Source organism: Ambystoma mexicanum, chromosome 6p, assembly GCF_040938575.1.
Source record: "Ambystoma mexicanum isolate Mex_15411 chromosome 6p, UKY_AmexF1_1, whole genome shotgun sequence".
NCBI lineage: Eukaryota > Metazoa > Chordata > Amphibia > Caudata > Ambystomatidae > Ambystoma > Ambystoma mexicanum.
In genome coordinates this window covers 1,331,453,820-1,331,473,294 of record NC_090935.1, presented here as the reverse complement: position 1 = coordinate 1,331,473,294, position 19,475 = coordinate 1,331,453,820, and the positions used below count along the sequence as shown (strand labels likewise).

The window sequence follows — 19,475 nt, the reverse complement described above, 5'->3', positions numbered from 1 at the left end:
CTAATTACAGAGGTAAAAATGCATAGGACTGTTGATAGTGGTGTAGAATTTTTGAATAAAATAAAAATGAGAATATGCTGTACATTGAGTATATGAGAATATGGTGTACATGGAGTATAAAGAAATAGAAAGTGGCCTAGCCGACAACGTTGACACTACAGAAAATAGTAAAAGTTGACTAACCGTTACTTGGAAGAACAGATGAGCCGACTCAGCAAGCAAGGTAAAAAGAGCTGGCGGTATCCGTTGACAATCTCACAGGTGTTTTCTTGTTAACTCCCACAGGGTTTATAAAGGATTACAGAAGTGTGTGTGTATGTGAATGTCGGATGTGTTCGCTCACTCCCACCAGGTCTCTATGACAATGTTTGACATCCTCAATCCCACCAGTGCAGCCCCCTTGCGAGCGCACGCCCACAGATGCGAACTGTCATTGATAGCGGGGGAAGGATGTGGACGAGGCAAGCGCGATAGGCCCAGAACACAGTGAAAAGCACAGAGATAGGTTGATTGCAGGGACGGGGTCTTCAAAAGGGGAGTCTGGAGACACTAGTTATGTGGTGGCCATGTGGAGAAGGGTCCCCATTCGATAGAACTCTTTGTTGGTGTACATGGTATTCAGCACCTTGAGCGTTCCAATCTTCCTAGTCATCGTTGAGAGCGCACACCCACAGGTGCGTATAGCCATTGGTAGCGGAGGGAGGATGGATGTGGATGAGGGGAGCGCAATAGGCAAGTTAACACCAACCTTTTACAATACTCTTAGATGTTTGGACATGTTGTGGACTTACAAACAATTCTAACAACTGCTCAGATTAAGTTTATTTAGTTTGGTAAAGTGGATGGCAATGACACTACAAATTATACGGCTGCGGTCAAGGTACTCTCTGTATAGATCCACAGTATTATCCATGGTCACTGGGGAATTCCTCATGAATGGCTCGAACCACACAGGCAGGTATAAGTCCAACGCAAAATCCCAGTCTTCGATGAATCCACCATGTAAAGGCACGATATATGCCTCAAGTATGTACCACCTGTGTAAGAGATATAGATTACTTGAATGAACCCAATGGTTGCATCTTTGTTTGCACTACCTTGTAAAATGTAAGGCAGTGTTATGCTTTAAAATGTACATTTCTGTGCAAAGTACTGACTACTTGTGATTTGAAGGGATCAATTGGACATGTGAATGCACATTCCAGCAAAAACAGTTCGGGAGACACTTCCAAGTGAAAGTAAAGTAATTGTTTGGACAATAATCTAAAAATGAACACTGTTTTCAGATTACAATGAGTAATTTATTCAATTTCCAGAAAATGTCTTTCATCAGTGATCCATCCAAGTTATACCGATGTAGGGTAAGAGATTAGGTTAGCAGTCTCAGTCGTGAAACACATATACATATGAATTTACTCCTTGGATTACAAGGGTGAACTGTAGCTCTAAATTCATGCAGAAGGACCATCTTCATTCGCAACACGGATCTGGTAAGGCAAGCAGCCCTGAAGTCATGCAGCTCAGTAACGCATAGCTGTGGTGTCTTCGTCAGCAATGTAGGCCAAGCAGCCAGAGTTTTGTCTGCAACAGCAGTTCTCCACCAGAGTAGACATAATCTCAACGATGGCAGGTTCAGGCTCCGGTGATTGATCCTCAGGACTTTCATCTGGTTCCACATGGTTGTGTTTTTTCTTTTAAGATTTTCCACTTCAGAATATTCAGGATCGTACAGATAGGACTGAATTGCTGCCATAGTTCCTGAATAGTGAAGAAGCACAGTATCAACAGTGAGGTAAACAAAAATGTTTTTGTTTGTATACATGAAATGAAAAGGAGGTTTCCCCATTAACACTGAATGTTAAAGAAAGACGAGCAACAAACAGCCTGTTACAAAAACATTGTGAAATGACAAGATTAAAGGGCTCAAACTTTAAAAGTGTGCAAGGACACATGTTTAAATATGGTTTGCTAAAGACATTAGTCCATAAAATAAGAAATGAACAGCAATTACTGAGTTAATGCATTTTAAGCAGTATAAGTACCAGTTCGCAGTGTGTCATGTGAACAGAGCAGAAACTAGTCCGGAAAGTCCGGAATTAAATACACTGACACGAAGGAAAAACTCCAACTTTGTGTGATCAGAAAGGGTTTGTTTACACTTGTCGAGTAACGAGACGTCTTGGCATTTCCATGGAGACAAGTCAAGAGATTGCGCACAGAGGACGTTGACATGACAAGTGCATTGGTGTTGTGAAATGGGACGAGTGTGTCTAGTGATGTCAGCGTTAGGGGCAGGTGATCTGAATTCGTGCCGCAGGGGCACTTTAACTTGGGGCGATGTATCAACAGATAAGATTAGCACAAGATGGAGGTAACCGACCCGTCGGTTTCGCAGTGAAAAAAAACGGTGGCAAGTTTCATTGGAATTGTTTTTAAGAATGATCGATGTATGCTCTAAAAAAAAGTGCCCCATCGATTGGGGCAATAACATTTCTGACAGAACTACCCCTTTAAATTTGATGCAAACACAGAAAATGGTGACATTCTTTGCATCCTAGAATTCAACAGGCTACACACACTGTTCACACCACATCTGTGGATGTGCCCTGTACCTCAAAAAAGAAAACCTTTAAAAAGACAAATGGTACAAACAGAAACCATAACAGATAACCCCACAATCCCAGCCTAAGAAAACTGGAATAAAAATAAAACGTGCAGGACCATCAAAAGAAACACAAAGTTCTCAGGTGCGTTTAAATTCAGCAGCACAACAGGAGTAAATTGCTAAGCAAATGTAGCAATCAACCTTCTATTCCAATTGCCACCAATTGTAGACAATATTTACTTAAATGACTCCGACCAGTTATGTTAACAAATGCGCATCTACACAGAAATGCCACAAAACAACTCTGACGCCATCTACAGTGTCTCAAGCATAAGATCGGAATTGGACTATGTGTAGGAATGGTTACATTCAATATAAACACAGGAATATCAACAATAATTCTTAATGTACTTATTACAAGTACTAGAAATAAAGAACATGACTATGAATAAAATCTTACACATTTCATACATGTGGAAACATACATGGACTCTGTGCAACCATGTTTCACAAGAGCACATCCCTCGTGACAGATGTGTTTCAATCTATACCATTTTTTTTATTCGATTCCATTGCAACAGCTTCTCCAAAATAAAAAGGCATATTATGCCCTTTTTCCAATTCAGACAATCGATACAACATACAAATAGATTCACATGCCGAATATTTGATGTTCATGCTTTTAAAGATTATAATGCAGAGATCACTAAAAATAACCAAACTGACCAACTTTACACACTCAAGTATCTCTTGGCAAGTAAACCTTCACAACAGCCTAATATACCACACTGGTGCCACAACCACTTCTGGCAACTATACTGCAGAAGTGAAAGAAAGAAAAAAAGAAGTTGTTGGCTTAAATGTAACACTTCCGTCACGCTAAAACATAGGTTACCAGCAAATCTAACAAAACGCTTACTTAACATTCCTCAAACCCAAATTTACTAATTAAATTACACTAAAAATTGACAATTGGTATGCAACTACTTTAAACATAAAAACAGAAAATTAATATTACTTAATTGAATTACCGTTACAACACAGTATCAACTATTAAATTACTCTATACACCCATACTAGCACTGTAGAAATGAAGCAAATGTTAAGCACAATATACATTTCTGCAATATTAAATGTATAAAATGGGGGTTTTCAATTCACTCCAGAGTAATCCCCACCCCGAAAGTAAGGAATCCGTCATCACCACCAGAGTAGGCTCTGGCCGAGTAAAGGGGACTTCCACTGCCACATTGCTGTGCATCAGCCGAGAGGTCCGGGAGGAAGGGCAGGGGTTTTGGCATCCTGTCTGAGACACAGTTTTGTGGTCCCAGTTCGCCACCAGGTGGAGATGAGGCATCTCATCTTGAGGTAGGCGTGCTGGACCGTGAGCATGGAAGACGCCATCAGAGGCAGAAGGTGCTGGAACCACCATGCCGAGTTGGTCGAGTTTGCTTGAAAGTGCCCCATTGCCTTGCGGAGGGAAAGGAGCCTCTCGGGCGTGGGGAACACCCGCTGCACCACTGTGTCCCAGCGCACCCCAAGGAACACCATATCCTGGGCGGGAATCGGCTGCGACTTCCACCAGTTGAGGGAAGAGACGAGCTGGTGAAGATCATCTGCCAGCCGTTGGCAGGAGTGCACTGCTGCCTCGGGCCAGCTGGCCCTGACCAGACAGTTGTCCAGATAAGGGTATAGGTGGTGGCTCACCAGGCAGAGGATACCAGCCACCCCATTAATCACCTTCGTGAACACAAGTCGAATTGAGGCCGAAAGGCAGCGCCTTGCATTGGAAGTGGTACGACAATATGTCGCAAAAACGTCCAATGCGGCTGGTACGCATCCTTGAGGTATAGGGAACACATCCAGTCCCCTGCGCACAAAGACACTGCTATGTGCACGGAGTAATCATCTTGTGGTAAAGGCAGTTTGAGAAATGACAGGTCCAGGACTACCCTCAGGCCAGTATGGTTGTTCTTGGGTACCGCAAAAATCCTGAAGAGTGAGGCTGGGACGGCAGGAGTACTGGCTCCCCCCCCATCGAAAAGCCTGAACCGGCAGTCCAAATTCTTGTTCATCTGGGAGGTGGCCCTGGGCTTCTCCCAGGCCTCTCGCCACCTGCAAGACACTTCTGGAGCAAAATGCCCGAGCAGCTTGTGGTGTGTCTGCCAAAACCACTGCTAGCACTCACGACTCCTGGGGAGCTACCTGTGGATGAGGGACCCCCGCCCCATGCACCCCAAAGAACTCCACAAGGTCCTGAAGGCGATAATGAAAAGCTTTTACAGATGCAGAGGGTTCGTCATCCTGGGCGTCATTGTCATCCCAACCTCTTTTTTCCATACTGAGGGGAGTCTGGTTCCTGAGACAACGGAGCTGCAGGGGTCCCCTCCTTGATCCAGACCCAAGGTTACACTGCTCCTAGCAACCACCCTTTGATGTACCAATTTCTCCCAGTCCACTATTTCTGCTCCCACTACACTCAGCCACCACTCTGTACCAGCCACTTCCCATTCACTCCTTACTTCCTTTACTCACTCGCCACAAGCACTCGCATTGCTGAACCACTTTCACTCCTAAGCCAATACTTCAACTACTCCACAATCTCCGCAAGTCACTACTTCTCCCCTGCTCGTCTTGGTCATCCTCCACCTCCAACAAAAACAAATATACTTCCTGGTTCCGGTTCCTCCCTTACAATATTCCTCACTCATTTGGGATGGTTACTTTTCCATATCCAATCTGTACTGTTCGCCCCCTCCAGGGGATGTGCATGGGAACGTTTTGAAAAGGGTGCCAAGTAGCGCCCACTGTATCCATGCGGGCTCACCGCATAACTTGGTGGCATGCCAGGTTCACTGCAACTGTTTTGGTTTCCCAGTCCATTCTTCCCGACTGCCTCGGTACGTTTTCGACAATGTCCCAGGTGGTTTAGTGGGTCTGTGTGGGCTTGCCGGCAGACACAGACTCATAGCGCAGATTTTGTGGTTGCTTAGGTGCGCAGCTGCAGTGGTCTCCTGAGCCAAGTGACTCTGCTTGCGTCACTGTGGAGCAGTGGTGGTTGGTCTCGGTTCCTCTCCATCCGAATTCTCGAGTGCGGCAACTGGTACTTTCAAAGGGCAGTCTCTGTAGTTCTCTCCCTAAGACCGTCTGAAAATAAAGCCAAATAACGAGCGTTTGAACTGAATGGTAAGGCTGGAGACAAGGGTTTGCAAAGACACATACTGAAACAGTGGGAGGAGGGGGGGGGGCTGGAATTAGTGTCCCATTGATTGGATTCTTCCTCATATCTAGTTCCGGCTCTACCCTGCACCTCCCACTTACCCTGGAGAGGGGTGCTTAATCCCTAATGACAATGCCAAAGCCTTGAACTGGTCACAGCATGCACAGTTAGTCAGTTTTAGCGAATAGTTGATTGGAGACAACCTTTTCAATTATATTTCTGATGACAGGGAGGCTCCTAGATGGCAGTTTGCCAGATCCTCAATGTCAAGAGTTATTCCCCCTCTCCTACCCCTGCCAAGTGGGCAATTGAGGCTGGTTTAGTTGGTCTTGTAAAGTGAATTTGCTAAGAGATGAGTGGACTATCCTGTGAAGGTCAGCCATGGGGGGGAGGGGAATCGGGGGCAGAGGGGTGAGCTGCTAAATTGAAGGATTTCAACAGTTTATGCCCAAGAAAACCAATACTGCACATTGTGAGCATTGGAGCACCAGCATTGTAACAAAGCTGAAGCCCAATCCAAATTGTTGCTAAAATATGCCTCAGTTTGCCTTTTCATTGCTTTGTTTTTACTGGAAGGAAGAGCTGTAAATTGGAATTTTAAGCAATGTCGCTGTAGCAGAATTATGCAGAGTAAGTACAAAAAAAAGTTTAAATGAAAAAGAAAATCAAAATAATTCTCAACCCAAGCATGCAGACCAGGCAGGACGTACGTGAAATCTTGCAGAATCACTCGAGCAGGTCGAAAGGGGACTTCTACACCCTTGTGCTGCATTACACTCCAGTTTAAGATATTTTCAACATCATTCTTCTTCACCAGAAAGTCATCACAATTTCTGACAGCTGCTTCCAGTAGTATTCGAATACAGAAAGGTAATCGGGCTATAAAAAGAAGAACAAGTATAATTTAAGACATTTTTTAAGGTATTTAAGTGTGCAAAACATGACAGTGTAGAATAGTCTCAGTAAACGCCAAACCCCTGAAACAACGGCAAGTAAAAAAACAAAATAAAAGCATACACGTTTCCGCTGATCTGCATGTGAAAAAGGAATTAGTTGGGTAATCATCTGTGGCCAGGCCCATACCCTGGCCTTGCCACGAGGAGGAGGCCTGCCAAAATACAAACCAAAGCCAGTCCTGGCCCTGATGCGGCTGGAGGCTGGGGGCAGCCCAGCCCTCACGCCTTCCCTTTGTGCCTGCCAGCAACTCTGCAGTGCACCTTTGTCTCACACCATGCATCGCAAATCTGTTACTCTCCAGTGTTTGTTCATGTTGGACACACTGGACTGGCCTGCAATCCAACTATTAAAAGGACAGCAGACCATGACCTTCCAGCGCTCCAAGTCGCCGGCAGGGGCAACCCTCCCCTGTGGGATGCACAGGAGTGTCATGAGCAAGGAAGGGAACTGCTTCCCCAGCGCCTGCATGGCAGTGAGAAAGACACTGCAGTGATCTCGTACTGGCGGCAAGTATCCGCCGCTAGGAACAGAATCCCTAAACCACCACAGACTAGTTCGTCAGTTTCTGGGATACTGGACTACTTTGCGGGAACAGGGCCACCAGAAACGGACTTGAACCTTCGCTTTCCCAGGCTGCCAGGCAACCTCAGAAGGTTGGCAGGGATTAGCTCCTTTTAGTTTTTTTATTTTGCATATACATGACCTGGATTGGTTAGACAGGATCTGATTTGCCTGGAGATCGGACCAGGGCGATTGGACCAATCTTCACAGGAGGAGGGAGATTTAAGCAGTGGACAAGAAGCCAAAGTTTGAGTTGTTTGAGTGAGGTTAGAGTAGGAAACAGACCAGCAGAGGAAAAGAGGCAGCTGCAGTATACAAAGGCTAATATTGAAGAAGGTGAGGTATTGGTTTAGTGAGTGCCAAGCAACTGCGGTGTGAACATGCAGGATTGAGGAGCGAGTAAAGAGGCGAATGTATGGAATGAATATGAAGTTTATAGTACAGAGTGAAAGGAGGATCTGTGAGTAGATGAGAGAGCAACAGCGTGCATTGAAGAAGGTGAGGTATTGGTTTAGTTAGTGCCAAGCAACTGCGGTGTGAACATGCAGGATTGAGGAGCGAGTAAAGAGGCGAATGTATGGAATGAATGTGAAGTTTATAGTACAGAGTGAAAGGAGGATCTGTGAGTAGATGAGAGCAACAGCGTGCATGGGAGGAAGGGAGGAGGAGGAGAAGAAGAGTAGTAATGGTGTGGTGGTAATGGTGGGGAAGAGGAGAGCAGTAGGAGCGTGGAGAAGGAGTGGCATAGCATAGAGGAAGAGTGTATTTGTATTTTGTTTAAATAGCGCGCCTGGCCCAAGGGCATCTGGGCGCATATCTTAAGTTACATGGCATATTTACAGTCAGAATACAGAATAAAACAAAGTAGAGTGTACAGAGCTAGAACACTAAGGATGAGGAACAATAAATGAAAGTAGCATATATATACACAATCTGGTAGCAGGAATTATATACAGGTAATAATACAGTGAAGCAGTAGCAATGCAAGACAGACAGTATAGACATATCGATGCAGGGTTTTAGGTAGTGCGTATGTCTTGAGCAAAGAGCCACAGTTTGGCTTTGCTCTTGAAGGATTGAAAGGATGGCTCTACTCTCAAGGGGTTGGGCAAGGAGTTCCACAGTTTGGAGGCTAGAACCGGGAAGCGGACTCCACCCACTTTCTGGTGCTTGAATCTAGGGAGGGAGAGGCAGTGGGCTTGGGCAGCTCTCTGAGGACGGGTAGAAGTGTGGGGGGGTAAGTCAGTTGGCCAGGTAGGTGGGAGCTTGATTAGCCAGACAATTGTGGGTAAGGGCAAGCGTTTTCAAGGAGATTCTCTGAGCTACCGAGAGCCAGTGGAGGTTGCGTCTGTGGTCTGTGATGTGCCGATTCCTAGGAATATTTAGGGCAGCCCTGATGGCATTATTCTGAGTGACTTGAAGTTCATTTAAGTTGTGTTGGCTATTACCTAAGTGAAGGGTATTGCAGTAGTCAATCTTGGACATAATCAGTTTTCTGACAAGAATTATGCAGTTCGCAGTAGCCAGGAAGGGTCTGCATGCAGTGATAAGTTTAAACGTATAAGCAGATGCTGAGCTAACAGCGTTTGTCTAGTCAAAGATAGGGTAGAGTCAAGGTAAATGCCTAAAGTTTTAGTGTCATTGGCTACCTTGATAGTATTGCCATTGATAGTAGATGACTTGAAGGAAAGATCTAATTTATTAAGACGGTGTTGGGATCCCAGGATGAGGAGTTCCGTCTCGTCATCGTTAAGACAAAGTTCATGTTGAGTCATCCATGCCTGCACGACCAAGTAGTTATCATTCAAGGATTTGGTATCTGCAGCGTGGTCACTAGTAATAGGGACAAGTATCTGGGTGTCATCTGCGAAGTTTGTGCAGGTGACGCCCAGATGATCAAGAATAGAGTGTCCGTGACAGGCAGGATCCTTGAGGAACACCGCAATGAATAGATGATGGCTCAGCGGATGCTGAGGGGGCGAAAACCTGCATAGATCTGTTATCAAGGAATGATCTAATCCAGGAGGTAGCAGATTCAGAGAAGTGGGCAGCTGATTTGAGATGCTGGCATAGGATTTGGTGATTGACCAGATCGAAGGCTGCTGAGAGGTCTAGTAAAAGAAGAATCTTTCAGTTCCTCAATTTGGGTTTTTAAGTCTAATAGGGCGGTTTCAGTACCGTGCTTGAAGCCAGATTGTCTGAGGCCCAGGAGTTTGTTGGATTCCAGGTAATCCTGAATCTGCAGGTAAGCCGCCCGGTCAAGTATTTTGAGCATAAATGGTACTGTGGTGATGGGCCTGTAATTCGTGGGAATGCTTGGATCGAGGGTGGGTTTTTTAAGAAGAGGGATGACCCATGCGTCCTTCAAGTTATCCAGAACGATGCCTGTTGACGAATTTATTAAGGTGGTGATAAAGGGTGCTAGTTCATGTGAGGCCTCCTTAATAGGGTCTGGGCAGGTATCGCCTTGGCAATTGGAAGTTTGAGTTTGTTGATGATGCTTTCAACCTCAGGAATGGTAAGGGGGTGAGAAGCTGAAGGTTTTGACTGTGTGAGTGGAGGGTGTGTTAGTGCTAGTAGGGATGTTGAACTGCTGGTCTAACTGTAGGCAGCTTTGTTTTTTTTATTTTTTATATTTTTATTAATTTTTCAAAACCAAACAAAACATACATTACAACTGTTTCAATACGCAAAAAAGAAGAAAAAGCATCATTAGACCATCTTATTTCCATTAGAACTCCCCAACTCCCCCCCCCCCCTTAAACCAGAGCCAATTCGCGCATGTCTGCTATTGGGGCATAATCGGGTGGCACAGTGCTTGAGCGGTCATCGCCCGAATCTTCCGTTTCATTGTTACCCTGGTCGGGGTTAGCCATAGAGGTCATCAATTGCCGCCAGGCCAGCAGGGGCCCTACTTCCTCCTCGCCCCCCCCTGGTAACCGCTTCAAACCAGACAACAGATTCAGCTTCTGCCCACTTCATGAGGTCCGCCCACCATAACTCCACCCTAGGTCTATGGGTCGCCTTCCAGCTCATTGCGATCCTACGCTTGGCCAAAACATAAGCCAAGTCCTTCATCTTGCTTATGTGTTTAGAGTGCCTGGGCCTAGGAAAAAGCCCTAGCATGCATGACCAGGCCGATTCCACATCCAGCACCACTCCCCACCAGCCAGCTTCCTTTTGACCTCATCTCAGAACCTGAGCACTTCCGGACAAGCCCAGAACATGTGTAGCAGCCCTGCATCCACCTCCCCGCACCTGGGACATAGCTGCGTGGCTAGTCCCCCAAACTTTGCAATCCTCCCGGGAGTCAGATAAGCCTTGTGAGTAACATACAGTTGAAGTTGTTGGAATCTCGCATTCCGGGACACCTTTTTATGGTTCTTCTGAGCCCACTCCCATTGCCCGTCTGTCATAGGTCCTCCCACCTCCTCTTCCCAATCCTGTCTTAGTTGAAGCAACTCCCTCCCCGCTCTCACTCGCAGGAGCTCATATCCTCGAAATTTCGTGCCCGCCCTCTGACACATCATACATGGTTTCTAGGGAGGCATCAGGCTCCTCCGCTAGCACCGTCTCAGGCCATCTTTCTCTAGTTTTTTTTACAAGCCGAGCGCAAGTTATATATTGGCCACCATGCACCCAGTCTCCTCCTGTAACCTCTGGAAGTCCATTGCCTCGCCATCCCGCCATATGTCTCCGAGGGTGGCCGGGCCTACCTGTTCCCAGTATCTCCGGATCGATTTGAGTAGTTAAGAGTCGCTCCCGCACAGAGCCACCAACGGGGCCTGTTGGGAGTACGGTTCCAGGTCCCCCCCATAATCCTCCAAGTCCTTTGCCAGATCTCCCAGCCCAGCCTCAGCAGCCACCCCCTGCCCACCAGTTTATCCCTACGCAACCACACCACTTCCTTCAGAAAGTATGGGGCTGAATCTCCACGCAGAAGCCGCGCTTCTGCCGAGTCTTCCGCCGAAAGCCACCTGGCTACGTACAGCAGCTGCCCCGCTAGGTAATAAAGCTCAAAATTTGGCAGGCCTATGCCCCTCCCCCCCTTGTCATACAGGTTCTGAAGCTTCCACAGAGCCACCCTGTTCCTGGAGTTACCCCATAAGAAACCCCTGCACACGCTATGAAGTTTCACGAATAAGCTTCTGGGTATCAAAAATGGGACATTCACAAAAAAGTGCAAAAGTCTAGGCAAGACCACCATCTTGAGCAAGGCCGCTCTCCCCATCATGGTCAGGGGCAATCTGGCCCAAAGCACCATGCTGTTCCTAATCCCCTCTATCGCCCTTTCCGTATTATGTTTGTGTTCCGCCTCTATTTTATGGTATATATTTATTCCCAAATACCTGAATGTCTCCGTCTGGGATTGGCAGAATGGGCAACCTTTGCGACAGGACATTCCTTTATCTGCCCAAAGGAAACAGACTGGACTTCCCGGGATTCACCGATATGCCAGAAAGGGCAGCGTATCGTTCCATTACCTCCAACACATACTGCAGATTGGAGCATGTCATCCGCAAATGATATCAGGTGCCTACCGCTAACTGTGCTTATGCCCACCTCCCCGTATTGATGACGCAGGTATACTGCCAAAGGCTCTAACGCCAGTATGTATAGCATGGGCGACCAGGGGCACCCTTGTCTGGTCCCCCTACTAAGTTGCCAGGTGTCCGAGATCGTGGACCCCGTTTTAACTCTCGCCATCGGGGCGCTATAGAGCAACTGGACCCACCTGAGGTACCCAGGTCCTATTCCGTATCCTTTCAGGACCGCTTTCAACCAGGGCCATCTTACCGAATCGAAGGCTTTGACTGCGTCTAACACTATGGCCAGCTCGCCTGTATCTCCCTCAGTTTGGTCAATGATGTGGTGTAGCCTCCTGTGGTTATCTGTAATGTTCCTCCCCAGAACGTATCCCGTCTGTTCTGTGTGTATCAGCTTCCCAATCACCCTCTTCAACCTATTAGCCAGCACCGCAGTAAGTATTTTGCTGTCCTGGTTGAGCATGGACAACGGTCTATAAGACCCGCACTCCACGGCCGGCTTACCTGGTTTCAGGAGTGGGATGATCACGGCCTCGCGGAGGGACAATGGGAGTTCCCCTTGCTCATAGGCCTCGTTGAAAGTGGCAAGCAGTGGCTGGAGCAGATCCTGCTTATATGTTTTGTAAAACTCGCTAGGCAACCCGTCTGAACCAGGCACCTTGCACGTGGGCAGGTTCTGAATCACCACCTCCAGCTCATCTGAGGTGACAGGTGCATCTAAATCTGCGCGTTCTAGGTCATCCAGGGTGGGCAACTCTATGTCCTCCAATGTATCCAGTTTGTCTCGACACATATCCTCCCCTGTGTCCTCGTACAAGAGTCTATAAAACTTGAGGAACTCCGTGTTTACCTCATCTTGGGTGTTGCACATGCAGCCTTCTTCATCCTTGACCTCACTAATCACCGAGTGGGGGGTCTCACTCTTGTACAGCCAGGCCAGCAATCTGCCCGGCTTGTCGCCTCCTGCATGTATCCTCTCCGTGTATTTCCTGTAATTGAGTCTGCACAGCCTATCCCAGAGTGCACTGCAAGACGCCTGTAACTTTTATCTTAGTTCTGTTGTCGTGGGCGGTGTTTGAGCCACACGTGAGACCCTCCAGCTCCCTTTCCGCTGCTTGGAGTTCCCCTTCTATACCCCCTGGACCTTTTAGCCTTGGAGATGGCTACCCCCCGCACCACCACTTTGAACGCTTCCCACAAAGTGCCCACAGAGCGTACACTTCCCGTTTTTATATCAAAATATTCTTCGATGGAATCCCGCAGACCCTCCCGGAACCCCTCGTCCTGCAGCGCCTCGGTCCTGAGCCTCCATGTTGGGATCCGCGGTCTTGGGGGCTGGTGTCTCCACTCCACCACCAAGGGCGAGTGGTCAGATAATACTCGGGCTTTATATTCCGCTCCCACCTGGTCTCCCACAATCGCAGCCGTCGCAAATATATAATCTAACCTAGTATGCAAATCATGTGGCGCTGCGTAGTGTGAATATTGCCTATCCTCAGGGTGCAACCTCCTCCACACATCCTCTAGGCCTAGGTCTTTCAGTAATGTTCCCAGCGCTCTAGCCGCCGGCGCTGTTTTTCCTGCCCTGTCCGTTGACCTATCCACCCTGGAATTCAGGGTGCAATTAAAGTTCCCCCCCACACCACCGTACCCCCTGCCAAGGGCCCAAGTTTACTATAAAGAGTCCTAAAGTAAGCTTCTGTGTCATTATTGGGGGCGTACACGTTTACAATGTGCACTTCCCTGCTTTCCAGGAGGCCCGTTACCACCACCATCCTACCCTCCGGGTCTACCGTAGAGCTGAGCACCTGGAACGGCACATGCGGCGCCACCCAGGTGATGATCCCTCTAGCATACGCCGAATACGCAGCACCTACAACAGCGCCCTTCCATTTCTTCCTAACCACCTCCAACTTCTCCCTTGTAAGGTGGGTCTCCTGCAGCAGGGCTACGTCTATGCGCATCCTCTTTAAATACAGCATCACTTTATTCCGTTTCAGGTAGCTGTTGAGGCCCCGTACATTCCAGGTCACAACTTTGAGATTACCCGACGCCATCTGTTTGGACTACTCCCATCCCAGCCCTTCCCCCAATGCTCCCAGCGCTAATTTGTTTTCCGGCTCTTTCCCTACAAACACCCTGCAACACCCGACCACCCCCCTCCCCCCGCCCTCTCAACAACCCCTCCCCTCCCTGTTCCCCAACCACACACCACAGCACACAACCCAACCCCTCCCCCCACCCTACCCTACCCCAACAAATGCCCAGCTCCATCCTTGGATCTCAGGCCCACCCGCGTCTGGTCCTGTCTCGTATCCGAGGACTAGGAACCCGCGGGGCGTCACCAATCTAACAGTGACCTAACTAAGTATACAACTAATGGGGTCAAGGGGTGCTTCACCGGAGCTGCCTACCATCTATTTTAGGAAAAGTGCGTCCAACAGGTTCAGCCGGTTGATACCACGACTCACTCCCCACAAGCATAACAACACTATATTCAAGTCCCAATGTCTTAGCCATGTCCCCCCTGGGTGCCGCAGCAACATGCTACTTATCTGCCGCAGCTTCCATCCGGACATCCGATTCCTGAGGCCGGCCCTGCATGTCCAACCAGTCCATCGCCTCAGTTGGCGTCTCGAAGAACGGGGATCTGTTCTTGTAAAACACTTTCAGCTTGGCTGGGTAAAGCAACATGTAGCGGTGGCCAGCCTCTCTTAGCCTTCGTTTCACTGACCCAAAGTTCATTCTGCTACGCTGTACGAGCAGCGTGTAGTCCGGGTACGCCGTGACCTTTGCTGACCCTCTTTCAATCGTTCCACCCTTCCGGGAAAAATTCGAGAATCCTCTCTCGATCCCGATAATTCAGGATCTTTGCGATATTCGGCCGCGGGGGTGCTCCCGGGGCCGGTCTCCTTGACAGGGGCCTGTGTGCTCTTTCCACCGCGAACCCCTGGGTCAACACCCCACCCGTTATCTCCTGTAAGAGCAAGGTTTCCACGTATTCTGTGGGATTTGGCCCTTCCATCCCTTCAGGTAGACCCACTATACGGATGTTGTTGCGCCTGGCGCGCCCCTCTGCCTGCTCCGCTCTGTCTTCCAGGTTGCCCACCCGTTGCACGAGGGCGTGGAGCTCCTCAGCGTGCGCGGCGCATGCCTCTGTAGCCGGGGCCATCTCCTTCTCCAAGGCCCCAGTGCGCTCCGCTATCGTCCGCACATCCTCTCGCAGCAGGTTCACCTCCTCCTGGACCGCTCCGATCTGGAGGTCTAGGCCCTTCTGCAGCTCCTTCATGGCCAGGCCCAACTTAGTCTCCCAGGCCACTTTTAAGTCAGCGATCGCAGCCAGCACCTCCTGAATCGTACCCAGTGATTCCGCCGCCGCCGCTGGGATCTCTTTACTTTTGCCCCCCTCCGCACCCGGGGGCGACTTAACGTAGGCCTCCATCGTGGGCTGTTTGATCCTAGGTCTAACCACTTTGGAGGACATCCTGCTATGTCGATTGGGCGAAAGCCTGCCGTGCCTCCCCCCCACACAAATGTCCGCGTGGTCACGAGCCACCCTCAGCGGTCCGGATGTGCGCTTGTCTCTCCGCTCGCACCCAGAGTGGGCTGTGTCCTCCCACGTACTTGTATACCTTCGGTGTCGTGGCGCCGATCTCTGCCCTGCTCCATTCAGCTGTATGCCCGTTTATAGTTCGCCGACTTACTATTGCGCTGGCTGTGCAGTCAGTCCGCCTGTGTGCTGGCCTTAGGCTGTTTCCTATCAGTGATCAGCCCGCTCATTCACGTTTGTCCGTACCTGACCAACTCAGGCTTCCCAGGGGACTATCTTCCCATACTAGCTCCATGTATTTCTGCTGCTCAAGTTGCCATGCAAATGCACTTTTACAGTTCCAGTATGTCTGTATTTTCTGAGCGTGTTACGTGTCACTTCCAGGGCGCCTGACACCATACGCCCGCTCTCAGTCCACTCGTGTCTCTTAGGCGAACTGTACAGCAATATGCACCATATGTTGGATAGTGGGGCACACTGATTTTCACGCCTGCACCTATTTCAATGCCATGCAGGTCCCGATACTGTATTTTCCGCTGGATAGCTCCGCATGTCAATTTCACTCTCCGCTCACTCCATTCACGAAGTGCAGCTCGTGCTGGCCCTGATACTGTATCTGTCTGTAGGAGCATTATTTGTAACAATGTAACTCTCCGCTCCCCTCCATGCAGCGCACACCTCACACCTCTGGGACTGGTAGTGCTCGCCCCACAGGCTAGGGGTGGTGTCGGGGCAATATCTCTTTCCACCTTGTCTGTGCTTGGCGGTGTGGGTGTCCGACAACCTTCGCTCCAGCTGTTTGTCCTCTAGCACTCCGCTTCAAACACTTTGGCGTTGTAGGGCAACTAATGTCGTACCAGGCATAAAGCAAATATTTCTGACCCTTTCCGCTTCAGGCTTTACACCACATTCATATCGTATCGGCAACCAGCTCCTTGTCGTGCTAGGGCCTCGGCGTTGTTTCCTCTGTGTCGTTTCTCACGCGCCTCTCTGTCTCTGCATCGCAGTGTCAATGCAAGTCCTTTTCGTTAGAGTCCTTTGTTCTCGTTCGTGCCACCGCCATCTTGGATCCATTCATATCAGGCTACACCATTCTCAACAATGATGGTAACTGTAACACCAACGCATCTTGCAGACTTCCGACACACTGCAAACCGGCTCCATACTTTCATGTCCATGCACATATATTTCCATCTGCAACGGGCATCTGCATATGCACTTTTATTTCGGATCAACGCAGGATCGTCCGGAGCTCCTCTGAATACACGACTCCTTACATAGCCCTGTAGCCACGCCCCCCGCAGCTTTGTTTAGCATTGATTTTAGCTTGGAGAGTGGCAATTTTGTCCAAAAGGGCTTTTTGTATATTGGAGCACCATGTGCGGTCTTTGCTGCAAGAATCGGGGGGCATTACGGGGGATTCAAGTGTAGTAGCGGGAGAAGTACTAACAAAGTGGAAGCAAGAACTAGGAGGAGAGAGAGGCGGGAGATGGAAGCCTTTGATTGGACCTGTGGGGCATGGGAGGCCCTAAGTTGACGAAAATCCGAGAAGTCTTTTGAAAATCTCTAGTGCATGCCATATAAAATTTCAAGGCACGCGACAGGTCCAGTGAATGCAAGGACCGTTCAGCATGCATAGAAGGGTTTGCAAAGAAAACTGGTAATACCAAAGGTTTGTTTAAATGAAAACAAGATAGAACCTTTGACATAAAAGAAGCATGCATTCGTAGGACTACCTTGGATTGGTGGAAAGGCATATGGCGGCTTACAGGATAGAGCCTGGAGCTCTCCAACACACCTCGGCGACGCAACAAGGAAGGCGGTCTTCAAAAATGTCAGATGAATAGGCTCAAGTGGAGCACCCATCAGTTTGGACACAAGCCTTCACAAGCCTGTGAGACCACAGGGAGCGCGTGCCCGGAACCCTGGTATAACAGGATATTGCGGCTAAGTGCACTTTGATGGACGCAGGGGCAAGGCCAGCCATAGCCAGCCATAGCCAGCGAGAGCGGGTAAGGCCGAAGTTGCGGCGCTGTGACACAAGGTTGAGAGATGTACTGTGGTTAGCACCATATTGTAAACCGCTTCCACTTTATCAGGCAACTGTAGACAGAGCCCTGGCCTTGGCTAGAAGCTTCTTGCATCCCTACGGCAGCAAGAAATGCGCACATTTTAAGGCTGCAGGAGTCAGGCAGACAGGTTCAGGGATGCTGGGTCATGGTGCAGGAATGCCCCTCTTTCTCTGGATAGCAGGTCTAGAAGGCGGGGCAGCTTGATGGCCAGAACCACTGACAGGTGAAAAATGTCCAAGTAGCAAATTTGTATGGGCCATGCCGGTGCAACAAGCATAATCTTGCAGTGGGATAGTCGGAGTGTGTTTATCACACTTAAGAGCAGAGGAATTGTCGGCAATGCATAATGGAATAGGCCTTCCCACAGGAACGAGAAGACGTACCTCAAGTTCCTTCAAAGTTAACCAGCTGGCAAAACCACTGGCACTTGGCAGTGGCTGCTGTCACTTTGCGGGACAGCAGCTCCCTGCTGAGAGAGTCTGTGATGGTGTTTTGAACACCTGCCAAGTGGAACGGGACTAGAAACATCCAATGAGCAATGGGCCTGCACCACAGATTCTGTGGCTCCAGAGGAAGGATGGGAAACCTCGTCCCGCCTTGCTCCTTGATGTAATAAATGGTCATGTTGTCGGTGAAGACCCTAACCACATTTCCCAAGAGCAGAGGCTAGAAGAACTTGAGCCAAAAAAAACTGCCTGTAGTTCCATCCAGGACGTTGATATGTAATGCCTTCTCCTCCGGGAGCCATAGGCCTCAGTTGCATGTGTGGGTTTCCATTGTGGTTTTGGTTGTGACCATCTGATGATTCGCAGGGGTCCTGAAAGGAGCTCCCTGCAAGATGTGAGGGCGAACGGACCACCAGTGCAGGTCTTGGCGGAAAGCTTGATTGTGGGCTATCCGGTCGTTCCGTGATCCAGAGATCTGCATCCACCTGGTGTCCAGGTACTCCTGAAGCAGTCTCTTTTGTAGTCTGCAATGAGGGACCAGATGGATGCACAAGGACATCATCCCCAAAAGGGATTTGATGGACCGTACTGTTACCACTCTGAAGGAGTTTCCCCAGGATGTCACGTATCCTTTCCTCCGATGGGGCTATCAAGCACAAGACTGTCGAGTCAGGCTCCCAGGAACAGAGTTTTGGGACGTCACCATGCAGGATTTGGGATAGTTTATGGAGAGCCACAGAGAGGTCAGAGTCTGTACCGTCTCCGCTGTATGTTGCGCCACCTGGCTAAAAACGAGACTGGACCAGACAATGGTCCAGGTAGGGGTAGACACACACCCCTTCTTAAGGATCGCTGCCACTGGAGCTAGGCACTTTTGAACACGCTTGGGGTTGATTTGAGGCCAAAGGGCAGTGCCTTGAATTGGTAATGTCTTCCTTGGACGACGAACCTTCGGTACTTCTGATGTTTCGCGTGAATAGGCGGGGGTGGGATGTGGAAATGTGCATCCTCCAGATCTAGCGCGCCCAGAAAATCTCCCTCCTCTAGCTGGCTTACCATGTGCCGGAACTGTGACCATCCTGAACGTCTGGGGAATTCAGGAAGTTGTTGAGATGACAAGTCCAGCATGGGCCGCCACCTGCCAGACTTCTTGCGAACCAGAAAGTACCAGAGTATACTCGGAGGTGCAGCGGGACTGGTTCTATTGCCCCTTTCATCAGCATAGCCTGAACTTCCTGGACAAGCTCGGTGCTATTTTTACATGGTTATGGAGGAATGCGTGGGCACTTGTCTGAACTCCAGAGTGTGTCCCTGATCAATGACATCAAGCACCCATTTGTCCATGGAGATGTTGCACCACATGTTGACAAATGAAGATAGCAGTCCCCCCCCCCACTGGGGTAACGAGGGATGTGCGGGGGGGAGGAGGAGGGTTTGGTAGCAGGGCCTGGTCAGGTTTCCTTCTGCACCCGAGTCCTGCCGGCTTGTGGAAAACAATGCTGGGCAACTCCCGTTCG

The 19,475-nt window shown here is 49.1% G+C and overlaps 1 protein-coding gene across 7 annotated transcripts in view; it reads right to left on the bottom strand.

Annotated features, from left to right (window-relative positions):
* Positions 1–19,475, bottom strand: part of ACO1 (aconitase 1) — a 792,824-nt gene that overhangs the window by 593,245 nt on the left and 180,104 nt on the right. For all 7 annotated transcript variants that reach the window (XM_069625992.1, XM_069625995.1, XM_069625996.1 and 4 more), the window contains exon 3: positions 6,536–6,704. In XM_069625992.1, the coding sequence (XP_069482093.1) occupies positions 6,536–6,704 (169 nt within the window). The remainder of the gene's footprint in view (positions 1–6,535; positions 6,705–19,475) is intronic.